At 36.8% G+C, this 17,258-nt stretch overlaps 1 protein-coding gene across 4 annotated transcripts in view; it reads left to right on the forward strand.

Annotated features, from left to right (window-relative positions):
- CNKSR2 (connector enhancer of kinase suppressor of Ras 2) overlaps positions 1–17,258 on the forward strand; it is a gene marked incomplete at both ends in the record, with an annotated part of 238,038 nt that overhangs the window by 157,760 nt on the left and 63,020 nt on the right. For 2 of the 4 annotated variants that reach the window (XM_084259165.1, XM_084259167.1), the window contains 2 exons: positions 4,672–4,761; positions 6,346–6,560. In XM_084259165.1, the coding sequence (XP_084115291.1) occupies positions 4,672–4,761; positions 6,346–6,560 (305 nt within the window). The remainder of the gene's footprint in view (positions 1–4,671; positions 4,762–6,345; positions 6,561–17,258) is intronic. The other 2 variants (XM_084259166.1, XM_084259168.1) reach the window with 1 other exon arrangement.

The following is a 17,258-nucleotide window of genomic DNA, read 5'->3' on the forward strand; positions in this document are numbered from 1 at the left end:
AGACAGACCCGGGAACAGAACAGGCAGACTGACTGAAATACACTGATGAGGGGAGCAGCTGGCAAGTCAGGAGAGGTCTGCTGCGCCATGTGGGTTGCTCCCTAGCTGGGGATCAAACTCCTGCTGCAGAGGCTGCAGACTGCTTCATAGTGCGGTGCTTAACCCCTTGTGCCACCAGGGAGGCCTGGGTAGGATTTTAATGGTGAAAGGAGATGGGGTTTTTTTTAGATTATAAAAATTGCATGTTTATATGTTAATGGAAATCATTGTGTAGAGAGGGGAAAAAATGTGATCCTATGGGACAAAGAAAGGGAGGAATGCTCAAATGATGTCCTTGAATAGGTAGGAGGAAACAGGATCCAGTGAAGATCCCAGTGACTTGGCACATCCCTAATGTCTAGTGTCCTTCCACTCAAGTACTCAGGAGAAATTCGGTGGCATCTGCTCTGGGTCAGTCTTTCCCAGGAACATCCACACAAATAATATATAAGACCTGGCTTGTGCCAAAAAGCAGAAAAACCTATAAACAAAGTATCATATAGTAAGCATCATATATACCAGAGGCACAAGGAAAGAGCTAAGGAGCCCTGAAGAGCGAGCAGTTAACTGCCAGAGGACATTGTAGCATTTGTAATAGCTCTGAATTGCATTATTATCTAAGGAAAAGGTTATTTTATTTTCAAGTAATTCTTACACTAGTATTAAAACATAGCAATTTTATATTAAAACAGTATTTTAAATAATAAAATACTCATTACAAACCACTCCATTATTTTTCAATATTCTCAAAATTATACTTAGTATTCTCTTTGTGTTTAATTGCACAAAGAGTTCATAGGGAAAAAATATACTTGAATAAAATTCACACAAAATCCAAAAATATTAATCTTTCCACTCTATGACTTCTATTAAAGTAGAGAGAATTACAGCCCACGGTTTGTGCTTCTGTTGGCATCCCAGTTAGAAAATTCCAGATGTGCAACAGATATGAATAGTCAAGTGACAAAATAATAGTTTAACTATGAAACTAACTAGCACAGAGATATTGCAATATTAATGATAGTGTATGAAGTGAGCTCTACACTTAATAAATGCTTTATGCTTAGAGGAATAAAAAGTTACTTTAAGAGAAAGTAATCAGCAAAAAAATTTTAATGGGCTCTTTTTTTTTTTACTATATTCTTGATGATTATTGTTTTTCATTGTGAATTAGTAGGTATGTGTTACTTCTTAAAGAGATATATTAATTGTTTTCATATTTTTCATATTTAGTATTAAATTTTTACATAGGGATTAGTCAAATGTATTTAATAAGCCTTAAAAAGTCACATGAGCTTACAAATATACCTTGTGTGTATTAGTATAATAGTGTCCATCTATATCACAATAATGCTTATAGTGCTCTTTTTTATATCAGCAGTACTAAAGCATCAAACCACAAAGACCTTTTTTCATTTAAACTTTGTTGTCAAGTAAAGTTAAAATGCTGCTGTATACATAGAGTGGCAAACATTTGCAAACTGCAATCAAAGATCTGTGTGCTTGGAATTAGAAATAATTTAAGCCATTGTCTGCTTCTCAATCTGCCGAAGACTGCTATTTATAAAGGAATGTTACCTTATATTGTTCCGTTACTGTTTGTTTGTGTCAGTATTTCAGCATAACATAAAATGAATTTAAAAAGTAATACTTATAAGCAACATTATTTGTTATACCTAAACAAATAATACTTTCAAAATACTTATTTTGATAAAAAATACTTATTTGATTTACAATGCTAATTTCATAGTTTTATTAATAAAAGGAGAAGTTTGACATGCTCCAAAAATAAATTTTAATTAAGACTTTTTATTTCATTTTTTGGTTTAATTCAATATATTTCCTCAATTTTGTATTAGTAATATATAGCATATGTCTCTGGAAAAAAAAATCACTCCGTGAAAAGACAGTGTTTAAATCTTCTACAAATTTTTGCCTACAGTTGATGATATAACCAGAAATATCAAAGACTTAATTACATGGTTCAATGACTTGGCTTCATGAAAATCTCAGAGATCTCAAATACAATGACTACAATTAAGTATTTAACATTCTATGTGTGAGTGCATTTCTTATTTATGAACACATACATTTGATTCCAAGCCAATCAAGTCTTTGAAAAGTATTAATATATAATTATATATTATATAATAAAATTACATATCATATATAATAAAAGTATATTATATAATTGTGTAGTTTATATGATAAAATTATATATTTGTAACATATGGAACAAGTAAAACAACTACTTATTCATTAGATTTTTCACTTTTCAAAAGATTTTCTTGCTAACATGTAGAAACAGTGTTAGAACTGTTAGTGCTTCAGCTTCAGCTTCAGTGCCCAGACTGAAATGGAGTTTATTTTAAAAACCAGATTCTAAAGAAATAAATAGTAGGAATTTCAAAAGTAAAGCTTTCAAACACTTAAAATCTGGAGGACTGATTCTGCAAAGCAGTTGAATAGACATAGCAAAAGGAGAACCTTCTAAAACCTTTACCTAGCCTTGGATGAGCAGAATATGTCAACCTGTATCAGCTCACCCAAATTTCCTCTGTGAAAGCACAGAGACCTACTTCAAGAGAATGTTTGACTCTTAAGAGATCATTTATAAAGTCATTTGCATACCTTGAAAGGAAGCCACTAAATAAATACTGCATTCTTTGGCTCATTAGTGATTTTATCATGCCTAGTTCAACCTCGGACTTTAAAAGAGCTTAGCAAAACATACTAAATAAACTATCATAATGAAAGCTACATATTCAAAAGCCATAAGTTTGGCACATTTTCCTTAAAAACAGAAATAGAAATAGAAATCTCCTAACAGAATTTTTCTAACTTGGACTGATTTTAGTGACTGATTGCAAAATTTGGCTATGCAAGAAGGGAAGTGAAGAGGCCAGAGAGTAACCGAGAGGGTTGAAAGGTGGAAAGGAAGGACGACTTGTTCGAGTTGGAATGTCCAGTGGAAACTGGAGAGGCAGTTGGAAAATAGGATACTAGGGGCTGGGGATTACAGCCTTTGCAGATGATGAGAGTAAGCACATGACCATAGAAATGGGTAGAGAGACCTTCACGAAACAGAGAGGACAGGAATATTGAAAGGTGAATATTGAAGTCACCAAAAATGGTGGCAGCAATGATGTTTGAGTGCGTGGGTTTGAAACTTGGTCCTCCCCACTTACCAAGTGTGTTCTCGGACAAATTATCTAACCTGTCTCATGTTCTCTATCTGGCAAAATCAGGATAATGATAGTATATTTCTTATAATATGAGGATTAAACAATTTAATACTTGTAAAACCCTAAACAATATGTGGCATACGGTAAATGTGTTAGTACTGTTATCATGATCATCACAGTCATTATTGTTATGATCCAGTCCTGTATGCATTTGTGCTTTTCATTCAATCAAAATTTATTCAGCTCCTACCATTTGCCAGACATGTACTCAGTACAGACATACCTTGGATGCAGTGTAGGTTTGGTTTTAGATCACTGCAATAAAGCTAATATCACAATAAAGTGAATCATACAACTTTTTTGGTTTCCTGGTGCATATAAATGTTTACGCTATACCATAATCTATTAAATGCACTAGTGTTATATCTTAAAAAAAGGGTACATGCATTCATTAAATGTGATATAGACACGAAGTGAGCACATTCCATTGGATAAATGGCTCCCATACACTTGCTTGACACAGGTTTGTCACAGACCTTCAATTTGTTAAAGGACACAAACAAAAAACCTCAGTGTCTGTGATGCACAATAAAGCAAAGCACAATAAAACAAGGTATGTCTGTGTCCTTTAAAAGCTTCTGTATGATTTTCTTTGGCTGATTTGTGCTTTAGGAATTTTCAAATTGATCGAAAATAATACATTGCAGCCTTACTAAGAAGTTATCCTTGACATCTATGCCTTGAGTTCTGCCTGCTAAAAGAAAATGCTGTTTAGTAGAAATACAGTCACAGAGGGAAATGGAAAAGGAATATAGCAAATGGGGCAGGCCGAAGCAGTGATTACTTGAATCTGTAAACCAGACATGTACTCTGTAGCAAAAGAGATGCTTGAGGCAGATGCAGTTATAGACTATGAAAAAGAATCCAATCATATTGCTGAGGCGCGGTGGTATCCAGAATGTATGGTGATAGGGGGTTAAAGAGGTAGTAAAGAGGAGAAATTAGCATTGTCGTTTTCCAACATGAAACAATGGGTTAATGTCCTGGCATGCAGGTCCAACACAAGGGCAACCTTGTGTCAAGATCTAGACACTTGAGCACTGGGGATTAAGAGATTCAGTTATTGAAAATGAAGTAAAATCACTGAAGCAATGATCCTCTTTCTAAAGGACCACACTCTTAAAGTCTGGGACTCCTAAGAAAGCAAACCTAGGCTATTTTTTATTACATATAAAAAGTTCCTTAAGTTTGCATTATTATCTGGCCAGTTGCCACAGGCAGTTTCACCTTCTGGCTCAAAACACACATTTTTCATCTACACAAATGCCAACCATAATGTTGCATATGAGTGAGTGTGTTTTGCAGACTGTGGCTAAAAATCAGTGTAAATTTGAGCAGACATGGGGAAGAAAAACAATGTGATGTGAATTTTGTTCTCTGTGTTTAGGCAAGCTACGACCTATATCTATGCCAGTGGAATATAATTGGGTGGGGGACTATGAAGATCCAAATAAGATGAAGAGAGATAGTAGAAGAGGTAAGTGTTCTAGAATTTCAGTGTAGGATGGGCTGTTGAAACAAAAAGCAAATTAAAATGTTCTTTAAATAGGATGTTATAGCTTCAGTGGAAAATTTTTCATTCTCTCATTGACTTTATGGTGCATACAAACCGACTCAGACCAATGTTTGACTCTCTTGATCTGTTATTACATAGATACCTTCTCTGAATGTCTCCTAAAGGATTTGGGGTAGATAAGTACAGTGTGAAAAAGGAATATCTGATTGTTATTTGAAAGTAATATTTGGAAAACAAGGTCAGAAGTGTGAAACTGCATAAATGAATTAAGGTCAGTAAATAGGAATAGCTTGGGATCAGTCCCTATTGCTCCACAATGCAGCCTCGCTACTTTTGTATACAACCTTAAAATGAACAGTGAAACATGGGTAAAGGCTAATGGACACTGGGCCAGTGACTCTAATGTAAACCATAGAGAAATGGAAAAAAAAAAACTGCTTTGCTTTTATTTCTCTTCTGTTTGCTGTTCAGGGTTATCTTCTTACTTGGGGGTGGGCTACACTTGACGTATCTACCAAAAGTAAGTGTTTATGTTCACTTATCTTGCTATTGAGGTGAGCTGTAAAGAGAGCAACTGAAAGTCTCACTACCAGATGGGATTTGTTCAAATGTCGATATGGTGGGCCCAGGTGGTCATGATGCTACTTCCACTTTCCAAAACAGAGAGCCATAAGGTTGTAGATAAAAAATAAAGCAAATCCAAACAAAGCAAAACACTTCATAGAACCTAATCTTCCTTCATGGTATGTTTAACCCATTTTCCTGTTATCTGGTCAATGTACAAAATTTATTTCATTACTACACCGATCCACAGACCACGTAGGGATAAGCAAGCATAGTATCTGCTTCATTAGTCTTCTTAACACTTGTTTTATAGACTGAGCATTTCAGAAAATGTTGGTAAATATAGAAACATTGATAGATTCCTTTACATCTGTGTATTCATTCCATTTTCCAAACTTCAGTTTCTAGCCTTGTTTGTTTTATAGAATTAATTAAAAAAAAAAAAGTAGAGACATGTTTACCATGTGCCATCTACAAGTCACTCTTGTGAGATTTCATCTGATAGTGACATCTTGTGGGAGGGTGGAAGCCTTGTGAAACACTAAGTGTTGGCTATCAATTTATACATAGATTTTTATGAACTAAGTTTCCTGACTGTTGGTTCATAATGTGTACTCAAACTTCTCCAAGGGTGTTATCCTAGGTTGCTTTAAGTCAGTGCTCGTCATCAGGTTTTAGCAGAATCCCTCTTAGGGAGCTTATTAAAAATTTTATGAGTCACACACCCAGAACTTCTATTCCAAGTTCTGCAGGTGATTCTGATTCAGTTGGTCCAGAGATCAAACTTGGAGGATTAATCTACCTATTTCTTACTGCCTTATTATCCAAATAATTAAGATCCTCTATATTTTCACTACATAGATATTTTATAAATTAAATTGTTACATTTCTGAAGTAGAAGTTAATAGCACAATTAAGGAAGAATGGCAGATTTGGAGTATTTGCATATTGACATTTGTATATTTATCTTTCTTTATATAGAAAACTCTCTGCTCCGATATATGAGCAATGAAAAAATTGCTCAAGAAGAATACATGTTTCAGAGAAACAGCAAAAAAGACACAGGGAAGAAGTCAAAAAAGAAGGGTGACAAGAGTAATAGCCCGACTCACTATTCATTGCTACCTAGTTTGCAAATGGATGCGCTGAGACAAGACATCATGGGCACACCTGTGCCAGAGACCACACTGTACCACGTGAGTAAAATTTCAAACACTCTGCTATCCAACTTTGTGTTTTTTGAGACTGGCAAATGACTCTTTGGGATAAATTCCAGGTGGTTTTTTTGACCTTACTGCTCAATTTTCACAAAAGATCTTAATTTTAAGAGTTTGTGCTCTTAAAAACCATGAGGTCAATGTGCAGTGAGCTCATAAGTTGCAGCAGGGTAGAATTTTAATAAAATAACTTAATATGCACACAAGTGATGGAGAATAATAATTAGCTGATAAATTATCAGTGTGATGAACACAATACATGGGTAGCTGTAAAATTCAACATTGAAAACAGGATTTTTAATATATTCATGAATTTATTAAATTGTGAGCATGTGCTGTGTGTACCAGGCATGAAGGATGGTGCTTGAGATAAAAAATGGGAAGATGTAGTGCACCATTGTTTGGGGAGAAAGAGGCCAAGAGTCCCAATATAATTTAACCGTTGTAATGGGTGGATGCAAGAAACATAGGAGGAACATAAGAGAAGGAGGGTGTTAGCCTCCTGGGGGAAGTGAGGCCAGACTTCAGAATGGGGAGCATTTGGGTAAAGAGTGAAAGCTGAGTAGCAGTACTTTGGGGGAATGTACATGAAGATGTGCCACAACTCTGTGAGAATATGGCATGTTCCAGAAACTTCATGAGTCTCAAAATTGTTGTTCTTTAAAAATTCAAGGGAAGCAAGCAGGTGGAAAGGGGGCAGCAGATGGGCCTAGAAAGCTAGATCAGGAATTTTATGATAAAGTACTTAAACTCATTCTTGCAATAACGAAGAGCTATTAAAGAATTTTGAGTTGGGAACTTGCATGACGTGACTGGCATGTTGGATCACTCTGGTGCAGGACATTAGTGGAGAGCATTGAGGCCAGAGCCAGGGCCATTAAGCCCAGGCCAGATGGATGATGAGAATCTAGGACCATGGCAGTGTAGAGGCTGTGAATCTTGTTTACTAGAACATTCAGAAAATCAGCCCATTGTATGCCATTTTGGTTAAAAGGGAGCTTATTGTGCCAATAGCTTCATATTAAAAGTCCATGAAAAACATGAACTACAACTTTTTTTTAATTTAAATTTTATTTTTATATTCTCCATACAATTACAACCCCCTTATTTTTACCCCAAGCCCTCCTTTCCCCGCCCCCCACCCCCCATAAAGAGTCTCTTGCTTATTTCGCTGAGCATGATCCCTTCCAGCGCCATCCATGTTGCTGCAAATTGCATGTGTTTATCTTTTTTGAATGCTGAGTAATATTCCATGGCATATATGTACCACATCTTCTTGATCCAGTCATCTATTTTTGGGCATTTGGGTTGTTTCCAAAGCTTAGCTATTGCAAACAGCGCTGTTATGAACATAGGCATGCAGGTGCTCTTTGAAATTGTTTGAACTACAACTTTTTAAGTAATTTGAAACAACTGTGCTATTGGCTCAGAGTATCAAAAAAATCAATGTGCCGTTTCTGTAGGAGGTACACTATGTAGGTGTGTAAGATGTGAAAGATTTGAGAAAGCAACACCAGAGTAGACAGTGCAACACTTCCTAACTCTGTGCTCAGGTGTAGAGTAAGAATAATAGTTAGTGGGCCTCCCTGGTGGCGCGGCGGTTGAGTGCTGGGTTTCAAAGCTGCCCGCAGCCTCTGGAGCGCGAGTTCAATCCCTGGCTGCCAGGCAGGGGTCCCACATGGCGTGCAGACCTCTCCTGCCGCACCCGCTGCTCTCCTCAGCAGTGTATTTCATCGGTCTGCCTGTTCTGTTCCCCACTCTGGCTCTGGTGAATTCTCTCACCCTCCTGCGCTTCTGACTGTACCCAGTGCTTGTATGAATGAATAAAATAAATCTTTAAAAAAAAAAGAATAATAGCTCCAGAATGAATGATGGATGTCTGTAACTTTCTTTGGATAGCACACCCTTTTTTGGTGAAAAATATTTTTTTTTAAAAATTAATATATTTTACACCATTCCTTTTTGTACAATGTATGCTTTTGCCTCTCAGGTGTAGTCCCCGTAAAATTCCCACCACCTATTTACCCGTGCACCATTGCCATAGTCCCTTGTGCTCACCTTTTTTAATGGAACAGGACTTAAGTAGACAATTGAGTACTGATTTTCATGGGCTGCTTTCTCTGCTGTATCTGAGTTCAAACTTAGAAAATATAGTTAATTTTAATAGCAGGAACATACCAGCATGACATACCCTTAAGCAGTTTATTAAAGAGTGTGTGTGGTATTTCTTATAAACAAATCTAAATTATAGTCCTCACTGGTCTGTTTTTGAAAGCATCCCAGAAAAGCATCCCAAAGCAAGGCGAATACAGTTTGGCTTCAGTGTTTCACTCATTCCTCTTAATTACAGCAGGAATGATTTTATAATAATAAAGAATATTTAGGGGTCTTCAGTATAAAAAAATAATAACAGTACAAAGCACAACAAAGTAAAAACAGACAATTATAAATCAGAGACATCCTGCAGGGGAGGAGCACAGGGGACTGAGGTGATGTGCACGGGTGCATTGGTGAAGGAAACTCTATGGGGACTACACCTGAGTGGGTGGGGGGAAACAAATATTGTTTAAAAATGAACAGTGATGTAAAAAAAATTAATTAAAAAATAATATTTAGAAGTCTATTGGACGGTAAAATATACAATTTTTTTTATTAATTCCATATATTTGTTGTTCCAGTTCATTTTTTTTTCCTTAAACTTATTTAAAGGAATATCATTCACCATGTCTAACTACCCTGGTTTACCCAACCATCTTTTCTACCTCTTTTTTTCTCTTGGTCTGCTCTCTCTCTACTGAGAATGATTAAATCTCTTCTTTTCCACCCCCCCAGCTGATTCTGATGTAAATCTGAAATTGCTGAGATTCTTCCCTCATCACTACCCCCTAAACAAGATCAGTTTCTCTTATTATACTCCCTTAACACCCTGTACATTCTCTCCAAAGCCTTTCTTATGATGTGTAATTATATGTTTGTTTATGTGAGTCTTAATGTCTTTCTCCCTAGTACATCTGTTTCTGTCATGGATAATATCTCCATTTCATTCAGCACTGTATTTTCTAACCTAGTAGACCTGTACAACCTCACAGTGGGTGCTAAACAACAGTGCGATCGCTAAGTGAAAAAGTGAATGGGATAGGAACTTCAGTGCCTCTCTCAGTATCTCTCTCTTTTTTTTTTTTTAAGATTTATTTATTTATTTATACAAGCACTGGGTATAGTCAGAAGCGCTGGAGGGTGAGAGAATTCACCAGAGCCAGAGTGGGGAGCAGAACAGGCAGACTGACGAAGTACACTGCTGAGGGGAGCAGCGGGCGCGGTAGGAGAGATCTGAGCGCCATGTGGGATCCTCACTGGCGGCCAGGGATCGAACCGGCGCTGCAGAGGCTGCAGGCAGCTTCGCAGCCCAGCGCTCAACTGCTGCACCACCGGGGAGGCCCTCTCAGTATCTCTTAGTTGATGTCCTCGGACTGCAGAGAGCCCCTCCTCCATGTCCTATGCCCACTCTGGCCTGCCAGCAGGGCAGTCGGAGTATACTCATGGTGGGAACTGCCAGGCTCTCTCACCACAGGCTCGTGTCCCGTGTGTCAGGGAGAGCTCTGAGTATCTTCTGTCGAGTTTGTCTATCCCATGTCACTAAATTCTTCTTCGTTTTATCATTAACATTCCATTTCACATCAACCATTGGAACCCATCCTCATCAGCCCCTCCTGCAAGTAGCCTGTGGTTGGTTTACTGATGACAGACAGTGTGCCACACGGTTCCTCTCTCTGGCCACCCACCCATTTCAGAGCACCTAGTAACTTACCACACCATGTTGGAGTCTCTAGCAAACCAGGTGCCAACTGCACCTTTAATTAGGGCAATTTACAGAACTGTTCTGCTCTGTGGGTGCCCCCGATGCAACAGGACTGGCTCCCCTCTACCCCCTCCCCCACCGCCTCCACTCCAGCTCACAGCTTCAGTTCCAGCTGGTTCTTGCCTGCTGCCTTTCACTGCTGTCTCATTACAGAGGCCACAATATGCCTGTCAGCCAGCAGATTATGGTGCTTTTAAAGAGTATAATTTTATTTTACCTATTCACTGATTCTCTGTCTGCAAATGTGGGAATTGCTAACTCTCAAAGCCCTCCTCTGACCTTAAAGCAAGGCAGACAATGGTGTTTGTGCCTCTGTGTGTGTGTGTGTGTGTGTGTGTGTAATTCAAATGTAGTGATGGAAGCCTGTGGATAAAGAATGATTAGATACAGGACTTTTTTTCCCTTATATGACATATGTATGACAACTTGCTCTTACATTAAAGCTGCTATTCTAACCTCCTAAACAAAATATTTATTTTAAATCTGCATACTGAGATGCCAAAGCAAGTAAAATTTGATTATGGATCCAGGCTGCATGCAGGTATATTTTCATAAACTGAATCGTGATCTTAGATAGCTTATTTAAAACAGATTTTGAGTAGGTGTTCAAAAATCTGGATAGTTCCTTTCTTAATGTACTGATATTTATGTGGCTTAGTTATTTAGGATATAACTGCAAACATTCAGTTGTTGTTTATTTCTGTTAAGTACTTGGGAGGGGATTTTTGATAGAGCTCCTGGAGGAGAAGAACTGTTAAAAGATGCCGTGTTTTGTTTTGCTTTTTTTTTTTTTTTTGCATTCAACATTTAAATAAACATTATGAAACAGATACTAGTCTAAGTAATTTTCTAATTGTAGCTTACTTAATCCTCATAACAACCCTAGGAGAAAGGTGATGTTGTCCCCATTTTACAGCTTAGGAAACTGAGGCACATGGATTAAGTAGTAATTGGTGGAGCTGGGATTTGACCATTGGAAGTCTCTCTCTTAGTCAACACACTCTATTGTCCCTATTCATCAGGTGGAATCCATGTAAAAAGTTTCTTCTCCACAACAAGGGTAAAACCTCCCATTCACTAAGAAGACATGATCATCTTAAATGGATATACATCCAACAACTAAAAGTAAAATCTAACAGAACAGAAGTGAAAGGAGAAGTTGACAGACCTACAGTTGCAAACTTCAACATGCCTCTCAACTCATAGAGCCATAAAGTAAAAACATCAAAGATGTAGAAGTTCTGAATGACTTCCCGCCAGTGGTATCTGACTTTAAGCAATAGCAGAATACACATTTTTGTCAAGATACTCATCAGCAGAGACCATATATTGGCTCATAAATCAACCTTACTTTTAAACAAATCAGAATCTTAGGAAGTATGTTCTTTGATGATAGCAGAATCAAACTAGAAATCAGGAACAAATAACAAGTTTCCAACCATGAGAAAATTAAAGAACATATTTCTAAATAATCCATATTTAGAAAGAACATATTTCTAAATAATCCATAGATAAAAGAGGAATCCTCAAAGAAAATTGAACTGAATAAAGATGAAAACACAGTATTTGCTTACTGGGAAATTTATAGCACTAAATGTCAGAAAAGGAAAAAGGTGTGAAATCATTCATCTAAGCTCCCACCTTAAAAAAAAAAAAAAGGCAAAAGGGAGACAACAAGGAGCAGGAATCTGAAATTTAAAAATAGAATACAGAAAATCAATCAAAACAAAAGCCATGGATTTCTCTTTTTTTTTTTTTTTTTGAAAAGTCAAAAACAATAGATAAACCTCTAGCCACATTGACAAGGAGAAAATCCACATTACAAGCATTAGAAGTGAAACAGGGGTTATCACTACACACTTCATCGGTATTAAAGAAATAAATAAGGGAGTGCTATCACAAACTCTGTATGTGAGCTTAATAGTTTAGATTAGATGAACCAAACCCTCAGATACCATGAACTACCTAAACTCTCCCAAGATGAAGTAGATGTAAGTGGCCCTTTAACTATTATAAAGAAAATGAATCATTTAAAACTTTCAGAAGTTAAGTACAGCAAGACAGAAAAGAGGGCCTCCCCAGTAGCGCAGCGGTTGAGCGCTGGGTTGCGAAGCTGCCCGCAGCCTCTGCAGCGCCGGTTCAATCCCTGGCCACTGGGTGAGGGTCCCGCATGGTGCGCAGACCTCTCCTGCCACCCGCTGCTCTCCTCAGCAGTGTACTTTGTTAGTCTGCCTGCTCTGCTCCCCGCTCTGGCTCTAGTGAATTCTCTCACCCTCCCACGCTTCTGACTGTACCCAGTGCTTGTATAAATAAATAAATAAATAAATCTTTTAAAAAAAAAAAAAAAAAGACAGAAAAGAACCAAACCTACAGCACAAATAATTTTGTATTGATATGTTCTCAGGTTCTTTGAAAGTATTGACTGCCTATAAAAGATTCAATGTGTAGAGCTTGTGACTTAATGGAATTCCTAAGAAACGGATTAAGTTCATAAATTTTATTAATTATAAAAATATTGCTTTAAAGTTTGAGTTTTTTGTTTCATAAATTAAGTTTAATAAAGTGAACATTAAACAAAATACAAAGATACACTAACACACCCTCACTCAAGAGAGATTTCTACTCAGTGTGTAAATCAGATTATTGACAATCTGAAATCAGTTCCTTTGGTTTTATGTTTGAATAAATCTGAATCTCATTCTATTAGTTCCTGGTTAATGGCTTGTAAGGAAGCAAAATAAAATCTGGATAAGTTAGGCAGCATTCAAAGCAGGACATAGATAAATTGAATTAAAGAATTCATTAAATTTAAATTTATGAAATTTAAACTTCATTACAAATTCCTTGTTGCCTTAGAAAAAATAAAGCATCAATTCTAATAAGAGGCCCTTGGCTTGATTAATAAGGTGAATAATTACAAACTATTTGGGGATGTACCTGCCCTGATCAACGAAGTTACTGAATCCCCATTCACTTTCATGTTGAAGATCTCTGTCTCCCAGCTTTCTAGCCTGAAAAAACACCCTCAAATATTATAGGTAACGAGCCTTTTTTGTTCCCAGAATCACCCTACCTACACCATAATTCATTTAATCAAGCACTTGAAGTTTAATAAAACAACAGGTAAATTATACCTAGAACTCTTTAGAACCTCTTCAGTTTGAAGCACCATAACTTGTACCCAATTATGTTCTTTACTCAAATCCTAAATATTACCTCCTTGGTGGTTTCACTATCCTCTAATTCCACATAACTATAAGCCTAATGAGTTTGGCATATATATCCAAAAATTCCTCTTAATAAACTACATGTCTAAGTCTCTCGGCCTAGATCTTATGTGAAAATGAAGTTTAAGACACAACTATGGAATTCTGTTAGATTCTGGTTTCGGGAAGGTAACTTTTCCAAGAACATTTTTAAATTGCTTGCAGCCTTCATGGACTTTTCATTGGCTTTTGGCTCAGACAGCTATTGGCAGTGGGCCAAAGTATATGAGCTCAACTTAGAGTCTGTTCTAAATGATACTGTTGAGTGTGTTTCTTAACATCTCTACAAGTTCCTCACTGAGCCAGAAACAAGATCCTAATAGACTTGAACCCAAAACAACCTGTAATGCTGGTAAATACATCAGTGTTTCAATCCCTGTTCTTTATATGAAAATAATTTTAGATTAACTGCAAACTTTCCTGCCATAGGAAACAGGGGAAGTTAACTTCTCATTTCATTTTATTATTATCATAAATCTGGAATGGTCTCAAGAGACAATGGTTCTTTTATCTAATTGCCTCCAGGTAAAAGAGCTCAACATTAAAGAAGAAAATTGATTTTTCTAAAATTCAGATGGCCAAGAATAATGTTGGATTATGAAACATAAGTTTCAAGTCAGTTATATGAACCTAAACACATTTCTAAACCTGTTTCTCATCAGTAAAAAGAGGATAATAATACTCACCTCACTCATTTATTTCACAGTTAAGTCATACATTGTCTATAAATTTCTTGGCATTATGCTGGCCACATAGTAACTATTCTTAACTCCTTATAGAAAAGGAATTAATCCATTTATGTGAAATGGAATTTACTTCCTGGTGAGCAAAGAGAACATCTAGGATAAAACACCCAGTCCTTCAGAGTATTAATGAGTATGTGAGTTAGTTTTCAATCAGGGAAATAGAAAATTCTAAATGACATGGAATAAAGAACTAGATCTTACTCAGTTGAGGAGCTGGTGAAGGCATCTCAGCAGAGCCAGCAGTTATGAAGAAAATTTGGATGTAGCAGGGAACCCTCGAACTAACTAGAACCTATGAATGCATTTCTCCCTCTTCAGCATCAAAGCTGAGTCCTTCCCCATGGAGTTTCACAGGCTCCCGGTCCAAGACTTGAGAAGCCAAAGGAGTTGTAGGCCTGGCTGCTGATCCATACTAACAGGGCACACCAACAGAAAAGGGAAAACGTGTGAGCCATAGCAGTGACTGACACCCAGAGCTTAACTACTTCACTTTATTCTCCAAAGCTCATACAGTGTGGGCGACCATCACTAAGACGGTACAGGAAGAGAATTAGGATATACATTGCTGCAGCTTCACTAAGTTGACACAGTAAGAAACTACCACATTGAGGTTTGCTTTTCTGTGGACACTGAAGGTGCCTACCAGGTAAAACCTGCTTTGACATTTCTCTCACAGTATGTATGAGGATCACAGCTTGAGTGAAAAATTCCAAATTATCATTAATCTGAGTGCACTCCAGAGTATAGCTCACCTCTAAGAAGGTATCCTCTCTTTAACCTACTTAATTCCATTTCCCAAAGCATGTATTGGAAAATGTAACTTCAAGCTATTTTATCTATCTTCAATCAGGAGATTGACAATACAAGTAATAATTAGGATAAAATGTGTGTGTTACTCAAAGAGATTTCTATTCATTAAAACAGACAATTTATTAAATTAGACCATTCTTTCAAATTTTCTTCACATTTTCTCTTTGAGGAAGAGTACCAAAAGGCTGCATACCTACAGCATATTAATTTAGCCAGTTGTTCAGTCCCCTTCACTCAGTTCCACTTTAATAGCATGTCCTCAATTTTAACAGGCTATTATAAGATGTGGTCATATGAAATCTACTTCATTGGCCATAAAAATTTTTTGAAGATATTTTCAACTCTTTTGTGCCGTGCCCCCCCCCCATGTATATTTATAATTGAGAAGAGGCTTTAGCTTCTTCTGAGGACAGTGTGTGTAAAGTATCTGATACAGTGTCTGGCGTTGTACAAGTGCATAAATATTGTTGGCTTTCTCCCTCCAACCATACTACCAAAATCTCCTCACCCATGGGATGAGAACAACAGAACCTAATGTAGGTGCATGTGAGGCAACCAGTTCTGAAGTGGCAGTCAACATCAGGCCCTACAGAAATCTAATTTCTTATATCTGAGCTTGCATAAATTGCTTTCTTCCTCTTACTCAGTTTTCTCATTTACAAGATGAGCATAGCACTGCAGAGAGGTCTGTGGAAAATGCCATCTAAATTGACACCATAATGATGATTTGATTCTTGCTGCAAACAAAGAATTAAAAAAAAAAAATTCCTGTCAAGTGCTTTCTTCCCTTCTGTTACATAAAACCAATTTTGCTTTTTTAGTCTTAAAATCATGTCTTGCTAGATGGCTCAATATGGAAAAGAGGAAGAGTATGATTTATCTTTCCCAATCATTTATTATAAAATGGATTGCATAGGGTGACTTTTAAAGGTTTCTAAACTTTTATTTCTATCCAGAAATCTCTTTTAATAATTTTCTGTGAAGAAAAAAATTCTCTGGTTCAAGAAAACTGCAGCAAGACTAGCAGATGTGGAAACATTTGAAGTAGTTGTTTTAAGGAGTTTGCCTATTCTCTAAGAGCTAAAACCTCATCATAGGAGCTTGACATAAACATACACTTAGCTATAAATAAAGGTATTTAGATAAATGCTAGCATTTTTACAATGAATTAAATTGACATTGCAAGAACTCCATTATGAGAAAATATGTATATTCTATCAGCACAAGCCAAAAATAAAGGTAGCCCCCAAAAGCTAATTCATTTCAGATTCTTTTAAATAAAGACATTGTTAATAACCAGAATTTTTTTTAATAATTATGATTCAGTCATATCACTGCAGGCAAAATTATCCTGCCATGTGCAGTGACTTCCTCTGAGATTCTTAGGTTTCATGCATTCTTCATTAGACCTGATTCATTCTATACTATTCATTTCTCTTTCCTTTTACATACAGTTTATTTTCCATGTCATTCAGTAGCCTTCAGGAAGCATATCTGGTTCTCTAAATTTTTTTCTGCTCACGAACATGTCTTTGCTTTCCCACAAAAGATGAGCAAACCTACCCTGATTTCTCTGACATCCAGATACCAACCGTTTGTCAACAGAAGCATCAGGAACAAGAGCGTCCCATGTTCTGCTTTTCACCTATTGGAACTTTCTTCCTCTGCCTCGTGTGCAAAATTTATGTTAATTCCCAAGCACCCCAAAATAACTGTATCTAATATGACTGATAAGTTATTTCCATACATGGTGGTGTTTAAAAATAAACTCAGTACCTTTAAATGTATATTCTGGCATTGATTGTTAAGACTGACTCTGATTACATGTATCCATAATCTGTAAAACATCAATAATTCTATGTACTCTGGTGACTGGATAGCCATTTTTTCCTTCATTTTTAAGGCAGCATCCTATAATGTTAGTGCTCTCTGAGATATTCTAAAAGCATCTGGTCTAAATCTCTGATCTTGCAGATGAGGAAATTGAGTCAGAGCT

This window comes from Talpa europaea (genome assembly GCF_964194135.1).
Source record: "Talpa europaea genome assembly, chromosome: X".
Classification (NCBI taxonomy): domain Eukaryota; kingdom Metazoa; phylum Chordata; class Mammalia; order Eulipotyphla; family Talpidae; genus Talpa; species Talpa europaea.